At 48.2% G+C, this 14,313-nt stretch overlaps 1 protein-coding gene across 1 annotated transcript; it reads left to right on the forward strand.

Moving 5' to 3' along the window:
- The first annotated feature begins 39 nt into the window (after positions 1–39).
- On the forward strand, positions 40–14,142 carry LOC129782790 (unconventional myosin-VIIa-like). Its single transcript, XM_055791584.1, has 15 exons — positions 40–172; positions 243–308; positions 389–519; positions 3,169–3,271; positions 5,956–6,058; positions 6,516–6,672; positions 6,999–7,101; positions 7,364–7,492; positions 8,753–8,861; positions 10,099–10,215; positions 11,166–11,266; positions 11,740–11,826; positions 12,001–12,066; positions 12,385–12,498; positions 13,733–14,142. Exons 1-15 carry the CDS (start codon positions 56–58, stop codon positions 14,075–14,077), a joined length of 1,848 nt encoding a protein of 615 aa, XP_055647559.1. The 5' UTR covers positions 40–55; the 3' UTR covers positions 14,078–14,142.
- Positions 14,143–14,313: the final 171 nt, after the last annotated feature.

Consider the following 14,313-nt stretch of genomic DNA (forward strand, 5'->3'; position numbering starts at 1 on the left):
CGGGGCTGCACCGCCTAGGTCTCGGCGGTGGCGCGGGCAGCGGGAGCAGTGCGGGATGGTGTCGGTGGGGGAGCTTCGTCGGCCGGGCGGGAACCTGGCGGAGCTGCCGGAGCTGGACGAGGTGGCGCTGCTGGCCGGGCTGCAGCAGCGGTTTCTGCGGCAGCAGATCTACGTGAGTGCCGGGGGCTGCGGCGGGGGGCGGTGGCGGGCGCTCGGCTGACGGGCTCTCCCCTCTCCGCTAGACTGACATCGGGGACATCCTCGTCGCCATGAACCCCTTCCAGCCCCTGTCGCTGTACGGGAGAGAGGTGAGCCCCGTGGCCCCCGCCGGCCGGCTCCGGCGCCCTCCCCGCCCGTTCACCAACTCTGTGCCGCCGCTTGCCCGCAGGTGTCCGAGCGGTACCAGAACTACGGGACCGGCACGCTGCCGCCCCACATCTTCGCCGTGGCCAGCCGCGCCTACCACGCCATGCTGGGCCGCGGGGGCGGCAGCCCGCGGGGCCAGTCTATCGTCATCAGGTGAGGGGGCCGGGCCGGGGGCTCGCCGGAGCCGGGTGGGGCGGGGGCCGGGCGGCGGCCGGGGGCTCCCTCGGGGCTCTGCCCGGCCAGGCGCCTGGCGCAGCTCGCCCGCGGGGCTGCCGGCGAGTCGGGACGCGGCGGCGCTTGCCCCAGCTGCCCGCCTGCCCGGCGGGGGGTGCCGGGCTCGTTGCGGGGGGCAGGTGGCACCAGGATGTTTAACCAGCCCTGGGGAAGCCACAAGGTGCTCTGCTTCGGCGAAACAGCTCCCGCCGTAACTGCTGTAACGAGGGCTATAACGTAACGAAGGGAACCTGTTTGCCTGAAGTGGAGCTGCCCGTGGTTAACCAAAGAGCATGGCAAAGAAAAAGCTTTTTCGCGCTATAAGACCTTTGGGAGTCTGGTTAGGAAAAATCTTAGTCGTGGACAGTCCTGTCCACTAGAAGGGGTGGGTGGGGGTGGAAATAGGTTCTTGTAACCAAAAAGCAACCTGATGTCACAGGCGTTTCACTCCCTGAAGTCACTATTGTTCCGCTGAAACTGTGCAGGGCAGCAGGCAGCATCAATGAGCAGAGGCGGCCTCAAACAGCAGCAGCTGGCAGAGAAAGCATCAAACAGCATAAAGGAGAAAGCCTCAGAATGCTAACTGCCTGCTCTGGGTATTGCAGAGAACAGTGTAAATGTCATCTTGGTTACAATGTTAATTGGCAGCTTGTTTGATCTAATATTCTCATCTTTATATTGGCCTTCTGATCATTTTATTCATATTTTCAGTCTGTATGGTGTGGACATGCTTTGCTGAATCTCGGTGGGACTGGGAACTGACCTTGAGGATCCCTTGAGTAAGGACTCATTTCTCCAGCCTGCAGGCCATCAGTGCCTGTGCTTTACATGAAGTGCACACACAGAGTGGTGGTCATGAATTCGGTGGATGATGTTCTGCTGGTAGGGCTCTTAGGGATGCAAAACAGTCAGAGTGTTTGTCTTGGGAAGTGGAAGACAAGAAAGAGTAACCTGTGGATGTTTGCTAAGAAGTGAGTGGTCTGATGGTTTTCTGCCAGCAGTTCGTGGTCTCAGGGACCAGAGTCTGAGCTACTCCTGTGCATCATGTAACCCTGTTAACTAGCCTGTGCATTGCTGTCATAGGAGGGTCATGGTTTTGCTCTCTGCTAGTGGTGAAACACTCTTTACTAAGATTACCTGGCATGAGCAAAGGTAACCTCATTGGGGCAGAGGGGCAGGAGGAAGTCACTCCTGTTACACCACAGTTTCTGAGAACAGCATGGAGACTTGTCAGGCTCTACTATTCTTTGTGGTCACTTCGTTCTCTCTAGCTGTCTGGGAGGTCTGAGTGGCACATCTCAGAGGTTGATGCTGAACGCAGCAGCTGCCCCCAGGTGACAAATGCTCATTGCAATCAAGTGGTCCTGCGCTGGCTCCTCGTGCCTTCCCAGTCATGGAATGTTAGTCACAGCCTGGGTGTGCTGTGGTACAGCACTTAGGTCTCCTGGAGATTACTCTGCTTTTCTTCACAGCCTGGGGCAGTTACACACCTGCAGCTAGACAGTGTTTGCAGGACCTTGTGAAGCTGCTATGCTTGTCAGAGGGTACAAGGACAGGCTTGAACCGTGGGAATGCTGACTGGCAGTGCTTTTGGGGGGGAAGGAAGTCACTGAAAACAAGAATATGTCTTGTATACTGTGCAGGAGTGCTGTTGGATGGCATGTTCTCAACTGTCAGAATGGTCTTATTTTGTTTGTGCATATTTGGATGGTGATGGCCTGATCTGTGCTTGAGATCAGGTATCTTGTAGTATTTGCTGTGATACATACTTGATCCCAAGTGCAGAGCCACTGGGAGCTACAAAGCAATAAAGCCACACTGCTCAAAGGTCAGGTATGGAAACTGAGACCTGCCCTCAAGTATACCTTCAGCATTTCCTGCATTCGTTTTTTTTCTATACATGCACTGAAGTTCTCTGCCAGTATGATGTTGTCGGTCAAAGACACGTCTCACTGATGGTACGTTCTCCCTCCCAGGACATGGGAAACTGTGCTTTCCAAGTGCTGCTTGTTTGACTTGGAGGTGGAGGTGCTGGGTACGTGTGATGACAGAGCGATACACACCGCTGCAAGTGTGCAGGCAGCCCTGTGGCAGTGTGCCCACATTCTCAACCAGCTGATGAATGTGAATGTGTGAAGCACCTGAGGTTTGAGATTGTCACATCATCTCAAGATCAGTACTCAGTTGTGGATATGAGATGATGGGGCAAATCTCTTTGGAAGAAGAGGAAGCCGTCAACTCCAGCATGTGTGGGGGAGTCAATGTATCAGATCCCATTTGGAGGAGATTGTTTTCCAGAAGTTGGATACATTTTTTCTGAAGAAGCAGAGCAAATGGTCTGTCTGGTGCACCTTGCCCAGAAATGACAGCACAGAGTACTCCCTTTGCAGATGGCGAAAAATTCCCCTGGGGAAGGGTCAGGACCTTGTGGGACCCACTGTGTAAAGCTGCTCACATATGTGGTTTAGCTGAAAAAGCTGTGAAATTCTTGGACAGGAGAACACTCTTAAATTATGCGGCACTAAGATGTAAGGGGCAGAACAACGATACTTTACAGCTGCTGGAATTTCCTTTGCTTTTTCTTGGCAGTGGAGAGAGCGGCGCGGGGAAAACAGAGAGCACAAAGCTATTGTTGCAGCACATAATGAACCTTAGCAAAGGCAACTTGCAGCTGGAGCAGCAGATCCTTCAGGTAGGTCATTACAGGATGGTGCTTGAAGATGCAGAAGTAACATTGCCGCAAAACAACTTGCATTAGACTCCAGAGGCCTGCTGATGAATCACCACTGAAAGTCAGGGAGCAAAACGTAAGACACATAAGAAAACAGTGCATAAGGGTGGTGAAATAGCTCACCACAAATTAGAAGGGCTTGTAGGGCAGTAATTCTGCTTGCTGGTAATGTTGCGATATCTTAAATGATAGAAAATTATTGCAGTTGTTTATCATGTTCTTTAAGGGATTAGGGACATTTTTCCAAATAATTTCCTGATTGAGGTAGAACAAGGGCTTTTATTTGAAAAATGAACTCTTGATTTAATGGTACACAGGGATAGAGAATCCACACAGCCCTTAGTCAGCTTTCTTTGGCTACTTACACTTACTGTCAGGCACATACCTGCTACCTGGCCAACTTCATCTTTGCTGTTTTCATATACTTTTGGTAGCTGATTCTGAAACGTATTTATCTCTTTGGTCTGAAGTATTTCCACTTGAATTGCTCCCCAGGTAGTTGTGAGGGTTTTGGGGCAAATCATACTTTAACCTTCCATGTGATAGATTAAGCAGAGTGAGTTCTTGGAATCTTGGAACTTCATTTTAAAGTCTCTGTTTTCAGAGATCTTTTTCTGTGGTGTCGGTTAACATTGGCTGGACAACATATGCCCACTGAAGCTGCTCCATCACTCCGCCTCCTCAGCTGGACAGGAGGAGAAAAATGTAACAAAAGGCTCCTGGGTCCAGATATAGATAGGGAGATCACTCAGCAATTACTGTCACAGGACAAACAGACTCAACTTGGGGAAAATTAATTTAATTTATTGCCAGTTAACATCAGAGTAGAATAATGAAGAATAAGAGCAAATCTTAAAACACCTCCCCCCCGGCCCCCCTTCTTCCCAGGCTCAGGTTCACTCCCAATTTCTATACCTCTTCTCAACACCACCACCCCACCCCATCCCGAGCAAGCGGTGCAGGGGCATGAGGAGGCTGGGTCAGTCCCTCACCCATTGTCCCTGCCGCTCCTTCCCCCTCGGGGACGGGGCTGCTCACTCTGCCCCCGCTCCAGCCCGGGCTCCAGCCCACGGCAGCAGTTCCACGACCTTCTCCGCCGTGGGTCCTTCCCACGGGCTGCGGCTCTTCACGCCCGGCCCGGCCCGGCCCCCGCGGGGGCACCGGCCCTGCCCCAGCCCGGCCCGGCCCGGGCTCCTCTCCCCGCGGGGCCACGGGCCCTGCCCGGAGCTGCTCCAGCGCCGCTGCCCGCGGGTCACAGCCCCCTGCGGGCACCCCCTGCCCCGGGGGGGGCCCTGCCCGGGCTGCGGGGGGGGAGCTGCTCCCCCGGGGGCTCCGCGGGCTGGGGGCACGGCCCGCCCCGCCGGGGGCCGCCCCGCGGGCTGGGGGAGCCGCTGCTGCGGCGCCTGGAGCCTCCCCCTGCCCCGGCCCGGGGGCCGCGGGGCTGCTGGGCTCGCTCGCACTTAAATACACGATCTGAAATACACGGTCCCTGCGGCTGCCACCGGCACCGACGGGCTCGGCCTTGCCCAGCACCGGGCCCAGCTCGGAGCCGGCTGGCACGGGCTGCACCGGGCACGGGGGCAGCTTCTGGAAGCTTCTCACAGAGGCCGCCCCTGTGCCCCCCGCCACCAAAACCTTGCCCTGCAAACACACTGCACTGTGCTGTGCTTTGGGCTCAAATGGCACATTATTTCAGTGTGGTATCATCTATGGTGGATCTGAGGTGAACACCTGTGCTCCTTTGTGGGAGTGTGGCACTGACATACCTGCTGGCTCCACTTAGAGCTGGCTTGGGCCACACTGCCAAACTGCTTTTGAGCTGAGTAGGTTCAGGAAGCAGGACAGCTGTGTTTGCCCAGCATAGTGCCTGGACCCAGTCTGCAATTCCTCCACTGAAAACAAAACTTCACCTCAATCCAGCTGAGCTGTCTGGAAAAATCCTTGGAAAGCCTAGAGGTGACAGTGAAGAAATAATAGGCATCTTATTTGGTTCCTGTAGATACAGTTGAGGACTGAGTTAGCCCTTTTGGGATTACAGTGTCATGCTTTAAAGCTGTGTTCAGCAGGCTGCCCAGTACGTATCCTAAGGCACCTTTCTTGCAGTCAGTAGGTATTCTTGGCTGAAAAAAACCCAACACCTGTCATTTCACCTTGTTTGCATCCAGTTTACCAAAGTGGTCTGATTGTTCTGTTAGGTTTTTCTATAATTCGCTGTCCTGAGTCTTATGCTATCAACAAACTTCAGTAGCTAAGTTATCGTGCTTACATTTGCGGAGTGCCATGTTTACCTTGTTTATTGTTGTAGTATAGCAGTCAAATTATCTAGTGATGCCATGTCAGATGCTTTGTGGAAATCTGTTATACCAATCTATCTTTTAACAGATGAGTTGGTGAACTTACTGAGGTCAAATCAGTTTAATTGTGCTTATTTTCAGTAGTCTCATGCTGCTTAGTCTTTGTTATATTTGCTTCTTTCAGTTCCTTTATCCAGGGTATGATAAAATGGGTGCTCTTGGGTACTCGTGGAGTGGTTCCTGTTCCAAGTGAATGCTGAATTGGAAATGCTAGAAATAAAGTTTTGCAAGTAAGTTAGATTGAATCACTTAGTTTGAAGAAAGTTTGTTCTGCTTCCTCACTTCTTCTAGGTAAATCTGTTGCTTGAAGCTTTTGGCAATGCCCAGACTGTGATGAATGACAACAGTAGCCGCTTTGGAAAATACATAGAGCTGCATTTCCAGAAGAACACAGGTAAATTCCAGGGCAGTCTGGGGGATGGTTAGATGCCGGAGGGAGAGGGCTGAGCAGCCAGAACTTGTGGAGGGTGAAATTTTGACACCTGACTGCCTGTACGAATGGTGTGCAATTCAGTAAAATCTTACAGCAGCCACAGCTATAGGATAAGGGCTGGGTTTGGCCATTGTGGGAGTGCAGGAGGGATATGGAGGTGACAGTGCAGGGGAAGTATCTGTAATACTTTATGGTGCCAGAAGCCTAAGTTGCTGCTAAAGGAGGTGAGCAGGCATCTCTAAGATGACGGGAAACATGGAGAAGCCCATTTGCAGAGCACTGGGCAGTCTAGAGGGTATTGCACATAAGAAAGTTATTTTAGGCAACCCTATGCTTCTATCACCAAGTAAGAGATGTGGGACAACTCAGCTTCATGTCCCCAAGTGCAAAGTTTACCCTGTCACCTTCTTGTGTGCAGTGCGAGGTGCAAAGCTGAGTGAGTACCTATTAGAGAAGTCACGGGTGGTGCATCAGGATACTGGGGAGAGGAATTTCCATATCTTCTACTACATGTTTGCTGGACTCTCTTCAGAGGAAAAGGAGATGTATGGGCTGTTGGATCCTTCACTTTACAGGTATTTCAAAGGCAGACCCTAGTTTAGTCTCCATGATGGGGGGTGGAAGGGAAAGCAGCATAGTGGAGCCTATGTCTCTTCCCTGTGGTTCTGTCTGTGGAGCCTGGTACAGGTAAATGAATGGAAGCTGGAGTGGGATCTGAATGGTGCTACATAATGGGCCATCATGGAAGCTGGGAGGTCTGGAGTCTCTGCTATATTACCTTTGAAAAGTTTCTTTCCCTTTCATGTCTCCACCACTGCTGATCTGCTTTGTTCCTTTGGGGTAGGACTGACCTGCTGTGCTGATTGTATAACAGTTTTGTATGGGATATACATTTTCTCAGGTACATAGGTGGACAGTTTTGTACATGGGATGTAGCTCAGCGCTGGAAACACAAATACCAAGAGGTGTGCAATGCCCTTGACAGGGTGGGCTTCCAAGAACAGGTTAGTTCTGGGGTTGTTTAATTTCCATCTGTGCTGCTTGCAGGCATAGGGTTTCTTTCTGGCTGCTGTTTTGAGGCTCAGTCCTGTTTCTCTCCTCTCTGGATTTTCCATGGTGCTTCCATACCTGAATCTGTCAGTCTTCATGTAGTGCCTTTTCCCACAGGCTGCCTATGCTTTTCCCTCACCCCACCAACTTCTAGGCCCTCCCATGTTGTCTGTTACATGCTGATAGGTTTTCAGTCACCTTTCTGTTGTGTTTTAGGAGCAAGTGGACATGCAGGCAATCTTGGCTGGTGTGTTGTCTCTGGGCAATGTGACCTTTCAACCTGAGGAGAGCAATGGGTCTGTAAAAGTGAGTGAAGCCTCACGAGGATGGCTGAAGGCTGCAGCGGTAAGTCACAAGAAGAGCTGACAGAAACCTTATGAATATGGTGCTGGTTCCCACTGCCAGTGTGACTGCAGGAGCTGCTCCTGCCAGAGATGGCAGAGGACACTTCTGCCTCGGAGTGTGAAGGCTCCTGAAGAACAAGGAGTTTTCTCAAGAAATGCACAGTATGACCCCACAACTGCATTTGTGTTCACTGCTATTCATGCCCAAAGAGACACTTTACTATTTCTTTTTTCACTTTTCTATTTCTTGTATGTCTAGAACCAGCCTCTTGCATATGGCAATATCATATGTGCCTTGTTGACTTCATACAATACAAGCTGTTTAAAATTAAATGGTTACACATTTCTAAGTGTGGTGATGCCTTGGAGAAATTCAGGTATGCAGTATCTGAACACTAGTTCTGTGTTTTCAACAGATCTTGTCCAAGGATACTGCTTCAACTGCCATCAACTTTTATTGGTTATCCAGAGTTAAAGTTTCTGCTATTTCACATGAAATTATCACGGATTAAGATGTATATATTCCCCAGGACAATCTCATTTTTATTATATGGGATGGATACATTATCCTGCTTTGTTAACAACACAGAACAGAATGTATTTCTGCCCTTTCTATGTCTGTTTTGATCTCTTTGAAATCTTATCACTCTTCAGTTTTAGTTTTACTCCCATCTCTTTGCCTGTTTCTTTCCTACACCATAGCTGAAACAATGACCTACATCTGTTCAGTAGCCAGCTTCTTTTTGTCTGTCTTCTTAAGTCTGCTCCTTGGTTTTTGCCCATGGGAGGGGAATTCCTGTTAAAGCAATCGCTGAGGGGTTCGGTTCTGTCTGCGTTCCCTTTGTTTCCTGTCTCTTGGGTTTGTGTGACTCTGAAGTCTGCTGAAGCTCAGACATCTCAGCACTTAACATAGTGACCTCTGAATGGTGCTGTTCAATAAGTCATTAAAGCACTTAGCAGGGACTGTCGTGTCTCCCAAAGAAAGTGAAAGGTGGCAGCAGAAGGAAAGCAAAATGGAAAGTATTTCAGAGAGAGCGCAAGAGTGAGCTTGGTCGCTGCAGGGATAATGCAGATCTGAAAGCCCATATCTGACTCCACTGCTGAGAGATGTTAGCAGTAATACTTACCTTACAGTGGAGATCAAAGGCCTGAATCTGAATCATGATCCCATTACACTGGGTGTCGCACAGACACAAGGAGATACAATCCCCCCAAGAAGAATAAAGGTTCACTATTGACTCATCTATTTCCTCTCTCCCAGGGTCAGTTTGGAGTCCAAGAAGATGAACTGTTAAAATGCCTTATTTGTACGACGTCAGTGACCCGAGGTGAGCAGATTCAGCGTTTTCACACCCAGCAGCAGGCACAAGGTAAGAAACATAATGAATTGCAGATGTGCTGGCTAGAAAGACTGACCCATATTTGACAGAAGGGTATCCCCACACATGTGCAACTTGTTGGAAACAAAAATGTCTGTCTGTGCCCCTTCATTCCTCTTGCACAGTGGCGAGTATATCAATGTTTATCTGTTTAGTCTTTTACTGAATGTACTGACTATTAATGCTACTTTTGTTTGACCTCTGGGAAACAGCAGAGATTAAATGAGAAACCAAGGAATTAGCTTTGCGTTCTTTCTCAGTCCAGCCTAGATATAAACTGTAGGTATTTGTATAAAGGAGGGCAAAGCTCCTGCTTCAGAGTTCTGGCAGTGTGCAGAGCTCTAGGTAGTAGGTGGAGAATTAACTAAGAGTCAAAGAGATAGCACAGTGTCAGGGAAGGAATGAGGTGAAAGGGAAGAGTGTTAAAGTAGCAAGCACAAAGTGTTGTTTTCCTGTTCAGTAAGAAAATAACCCAAGGTAACCTGCACAAAAGGGTTCAGTTAAAATAAAAGATTTAAAAAATAAAAAAGAAATCCCAGGATTTCTAGATTATTGCTTGACTAATCCAGAAATAATTATGAAATTATGAAAGAAAAAACTGAAAATGGGGAATTAGCTAGTTCTGTTTTCCAGATATCTTCTCTTGCATCTCTCCAGACAATAAAGTATATATCTCCCATCATGCAATACATCATGTTGATTTGTTTACATTCTTCTTAGAATGTCAGCACGTTTTCCATGAATTGCATCCTCCTCTTGCCCGTAGTGCTTAAACACTTGACAGCTGTGGTCTAGGAGGAACAGAACCATTCAGTTTTCCAAGTACAGGTCAGAGTCTCTCACTTGGTTTAGCAGTGCAGGGATCCATACTTATTAGACCTGCAGAGGGGAAAGCAGGTTTCTGGTTATTCTAAAAAGTGGCTGGACTTCTTTGGAAGGAAAATTCTCTATTTTAGAGTGTCTCACAAGTGCCCTAATATGCCAAATCTGACCCTGTAGCAAGATTTCAAAGATTTTTGAATGAAAGAGCTCCTTTTGAGCTTACAGAGGGCAGGGGAAATCAGATGGATATTTCATGTTTGTTTGATCATTAATAATCATTAATAAAATAGCTTAATAAACCACCAAACATTGTTGTGAGAAGTGAATGTATTGAGCCAGCTTGTGTGCTTTGTTCCCTGCTCTCCTTTGACCCCTTCATTGAGCTGCTGTTGTTCCATTTGTGCAGATGCTCGGGACTCCATTGCAAAGGAGGCATATAGCCGAGTATTTGGCTGGATCATTTGCAAGGTCAATGAGCTGCTGGCTGAGAACGTGGATCCTGAGGTGGAACTGAGGGAGATAGGTGAGTTCTGCCTGCCTTGCTCCTGTTCTGTCCTCAGCTGTGCATCCCCCAGCCACAATGAAGGAAAGGCACAATATGAAGTTTCACAGAGATTGTGTGCAGGGATCCCTTAGCAAATACATGATCGTGTTGGAGATACTGGTCAACTGCATGAAGTCATAGAATAGAACCATAGAACCTTTTAGGTTGGAAAAGACATTTAAGATCATCGAGTCCAACCATTAACCTAACACTGTCAAGTCCATCATTAAACCATGTCCCTAAGTGCCACTTCTACACGACTTTTAAATACCTCCAGGGATGGGACTCCACCACCTCCCTGGGCAGCCTGTTCCAATGCTTGACAACCCTTTTGGAGAAAAAAAAAAATCCTAATATCCAACCTAAACCTTCCCTCATGCAACTTGAAGCCATTTCCTCTTGTCCTGTCAGATGTTACCTGGCAGAGACCAACATCCACCTCACTACACCCTCCTTTCAGACAGTTGTAATCAGCGATGGGGGCTCCACTGAGCCTCCTTTCCTCCAGGCTAAACAAGCCCAGTTCCCTCAGCAGTGCCCCATCAGACTTGTGCTCCAGACCCTGTACCAGCTTTGTTGCCCTTCTCTGGACACGCTCCAGCAGCTCAGTGACTTTCTTACAGTGAAGGGCCGAGAACTGAACACAAGTCTGTAGGGCCTTGGCCAGCTCTGAGCAGATGGTTGGTCTGAAGCAGCTGTGAGGCTGTAGTTCTGGGCACCAGCTTTGCAGAGGAGATGGGGCTGGGAGTCGGCTTCTCCTAACTAGGTTTCCAGGAGGAGTTATGGGAGAGGTACTCCTGGTAACTTGGCTGGGGTTTCCCTGTGCCACAAGAGCTGGGTGATGGGAGATTTAGTTGTGTATTGGGGTATGTAGCTATCTGCAGGAATGATTTGCAGGCTCCATGATGCACTCATCTTCCCTCTTTTAGGTATCTTGGATATTTTTGGGTTTGAAAACTTTGCAGTGAATAGTTTTGAACAGCTTTGCATAAACTTGGCCAATGAACAGCTGCAGCACTTCTTCAACCATGTAAGTCTGCTGTGAGTGATCTCACCTTGTGTGGCAGAGAAAGTAGAGCACCTGACATATGAAGGACATCTTGGGTAAAAACAGGGCTATTACCTGGAAGGACAGAAATGGTGATTAGTGAAGCAGGGTAGAGAGCACCAACCTTCTCTGCTGTGACAGGGGAGCCACTAGGGCAGGGAAGAAAAAAAGCAGAAGGAAGGGTCAAGCAGTGACCAAAGCTGGCGGAGGAGGGGACACTTACACTCTGAGAACTGTTCCAGCTTTATGCACCAGCATCAGTGAGTGACATGCTTACAGATGAGCATGCAGAACAGCAGTTTCATCTTAGACCTCTTGTGCCTAAGGTGACAGAGCCACCCTTTGTCCTCTGTTCAGCATGGGAAGAGAGGTGTTCAGGATTGTCTAGCCAAGTCTGCTGGGTGCTCCAAACTCTTTTTTTTTTTTTTTTTTTTTTTTTGATTCCTCTTTCTCAGCACATTTTCCAGCTGGAGCAGGCTGCCTATAAGGAAGAAGAGCTGCCTTGGGAGAATATCACATTCAGCAATAATGAACCTATTCTGGTGAGTGAAAGGACTGACAGAAGAGAATTGCTCCATCAAGGTAAGAGAGGAATCTTTCTCTTTCTGGCATGGGTAGGAGATGCACCTGGGAAGAACCTCTTCAAAGGGTGGTATAGGTGAGAGTGGGTGCCCTGTACTGCTTTAGGTATGTGTAATGTGTCTCCTTTCCTGCAGAATCTGCTCCTGGCCAAGCCACTTGGACTGCTATCTCTTCTGGATGAACAGAGTGCATTCCCTCAGGTATGCATGAGAAAGGGGGCAGAATATAGCAATAAATATCCAGGCTGCAGAGAGAGCTCTTATGTTGGAGTGTGACTTTCAAAGGCAGGATGAACGGAGGTGTCCCAATGTGTGATTGTTGAAACAAGACAGCCAGATCAGGGACAGTGTAATGATATTATTATCCTTGTGAAGAGTCAGAGGGAGAGTACGGTATGAAACTGTTGCACATCCAAGGACACTTCCAACACTTTTTTTTTTTTTTTTATGCTTCCATGTGCCCTGATGAAGTCTTTGTTATGGCCTCATGATTTGATTATGAAATCTGCTTTCCTGCAGGCAACTGATAAGACATTTGTGGATAAACTAAACAACAGCTTCAAGGGGAACGTACACTTCCAGCCAAGCCGAGGCCGTGTTTTGGGCTTCAGCATTATTCACTATGCTGGGAAAGTATGTACTGTTTGCATGAAGAATGCTGTTGTATGTAGGAGGGGGAAAATGTGTTGTTTTTTAGTGAAGCAGGGTAGAGAGCACCAACCTTCTCTGCTGTGGCAGGGGAGCCACCAGGGCAGGGAAGAAAAAAGAAGAAGGAAGGGTCAAGCAGTGACCAAAGCTGGCAGAGGAGGGGACGCTTACACCTAAGTATAAGACAAATAAGGCTTTGATGTTAAGGAGTAATGGTCCAACAGTACTAATAACAGAAGTGATGTGTTCCCAGGGAGTTGCCTTCTATTATTCCCTTGGATTTCTGTAGAAGGTATGGGAAGAGAGGATCCCTGCTAAAAGTGGGGCTACCTCTGGGAAGCTTAGGGTATTAGCAGAATCTCTGTACTCATCATCATTCTATTGGAGCTGTAAAATAGTTCTTTATAAAATAAAAGCCCTGCATCCACTGTGCAGCACCAAATGACAGTGTAAAGGCTTTACCTTTACCTATTGGGTTCCAGAGCACAGCAGTCACTATTTTATTACCAGCACTGAGGAGCACAGTGAGAGCAGCCAGGTAGTTAATGTTTTCAAAGTGTACGCCCTTATTTATATTTTCAGTGGAACCTAAGCAGCTTGAAGTTTAGTACTACTGCACGTAACCTTGCTGCCACCAATTTTGAAAGCATTCGCCCAAATATGTTGAATTTATTGGAGACAATTTTTTAAGCAGGAGCAGATATGATGATTCAGGATAAAATTTAGTAATCTAATCTTGCCATTGTTGACTGAGTTGTTATTTGTGACATTCTTTATTAGAAAAATCACCTAACACAGAAAGGAGAGTGGCAGGCTGGGTGTGAGAAAGGAAGGGAGCAAAAGAAACAAAGTGGTCTGTGACAAAGGATGAAAGCCTGTTCAAAGGGAAGAGGTGGGGAAAGAAAAGAGTGAAGCATAGACCAAAAGTAAATGAAACTTCATAATCAACAATAGGAGAACAAAAAAAGGGCGATGTCTCAGTGTTAAGGTGCACTGCTGTGGTTCCAGTTGCCATCATTGGGGTTTTGTTCCTCATGATTTGCATCTGAATGGGGTGCATATGTATTTACAAAATTCATGTGAGAGCTGGTGTACAGAAATCACCTGCAAGCCAGTGTATATTCAGTTTAACTGTTGCTCCTGGCAAGCTGTGGAAGTGGCTTTCACAGCAAGCCTGTGATCACTGCTGGCCTTAGTGACTTGCTGCCGTTTCCCCTAGGTACAGTATACTGCTGGGGGGTTTCTAGAGAAGAACAGAGACACCTTGCCAGCCAACATCCATGGGCTCTTCATCAACAGTGTCACTCCCTTGGTCACTGTGCTATTCGCAGGCAAGTCCCTCTGCTATGATAGGACATCCCACATGAATCAAGGCCCACCCTGGCAAGAGTTAAGTGGGGAGATGAGGCACATATACTATGAACATGTTTCACAGCTAGCAGCCCCAGGGAGACTTTGGGAATACTGCAGCCTGGAGGGGGGCTGCTGGCATGTACCATGCTGCTGGAGGTGTTCATTCCCCCCTGGGAAGCAAGGCAGGTTGTATCCTCTTCCAGAGAATTAGCCACTGCTCAGGTGTCTTCCTTTAGATCAGATAGCCCATATTCTCCACGGCCAGTGCATGACTGTCTCCACTGCACCATTCCATATGCTCTGTTCTCATCTAGAAATGAAGCTGTACAAAGTCATAGCTCCTAGCTGTTCACACTGAAAATAGATTGCTGTAAAGCCACAAACAATGAGTGTAGAGATTATGCTTTTCAAACACATTTTTGTTTTCAGTTTTAAACAAGTTTAAAA

Source organism: Falco peregrinus, chromosome Z, assembly GCF_023634155.1.
Source record: "Falco peregrinus isolate bFalPer1 chromosome Z, bFalPer1.pri, whole genome shotgun sequence".
NCBI lineage: Eukaryota > Metazoa > Chordata > Aves > Falconiformes > Falconidae > Falco > Falco peregrinus.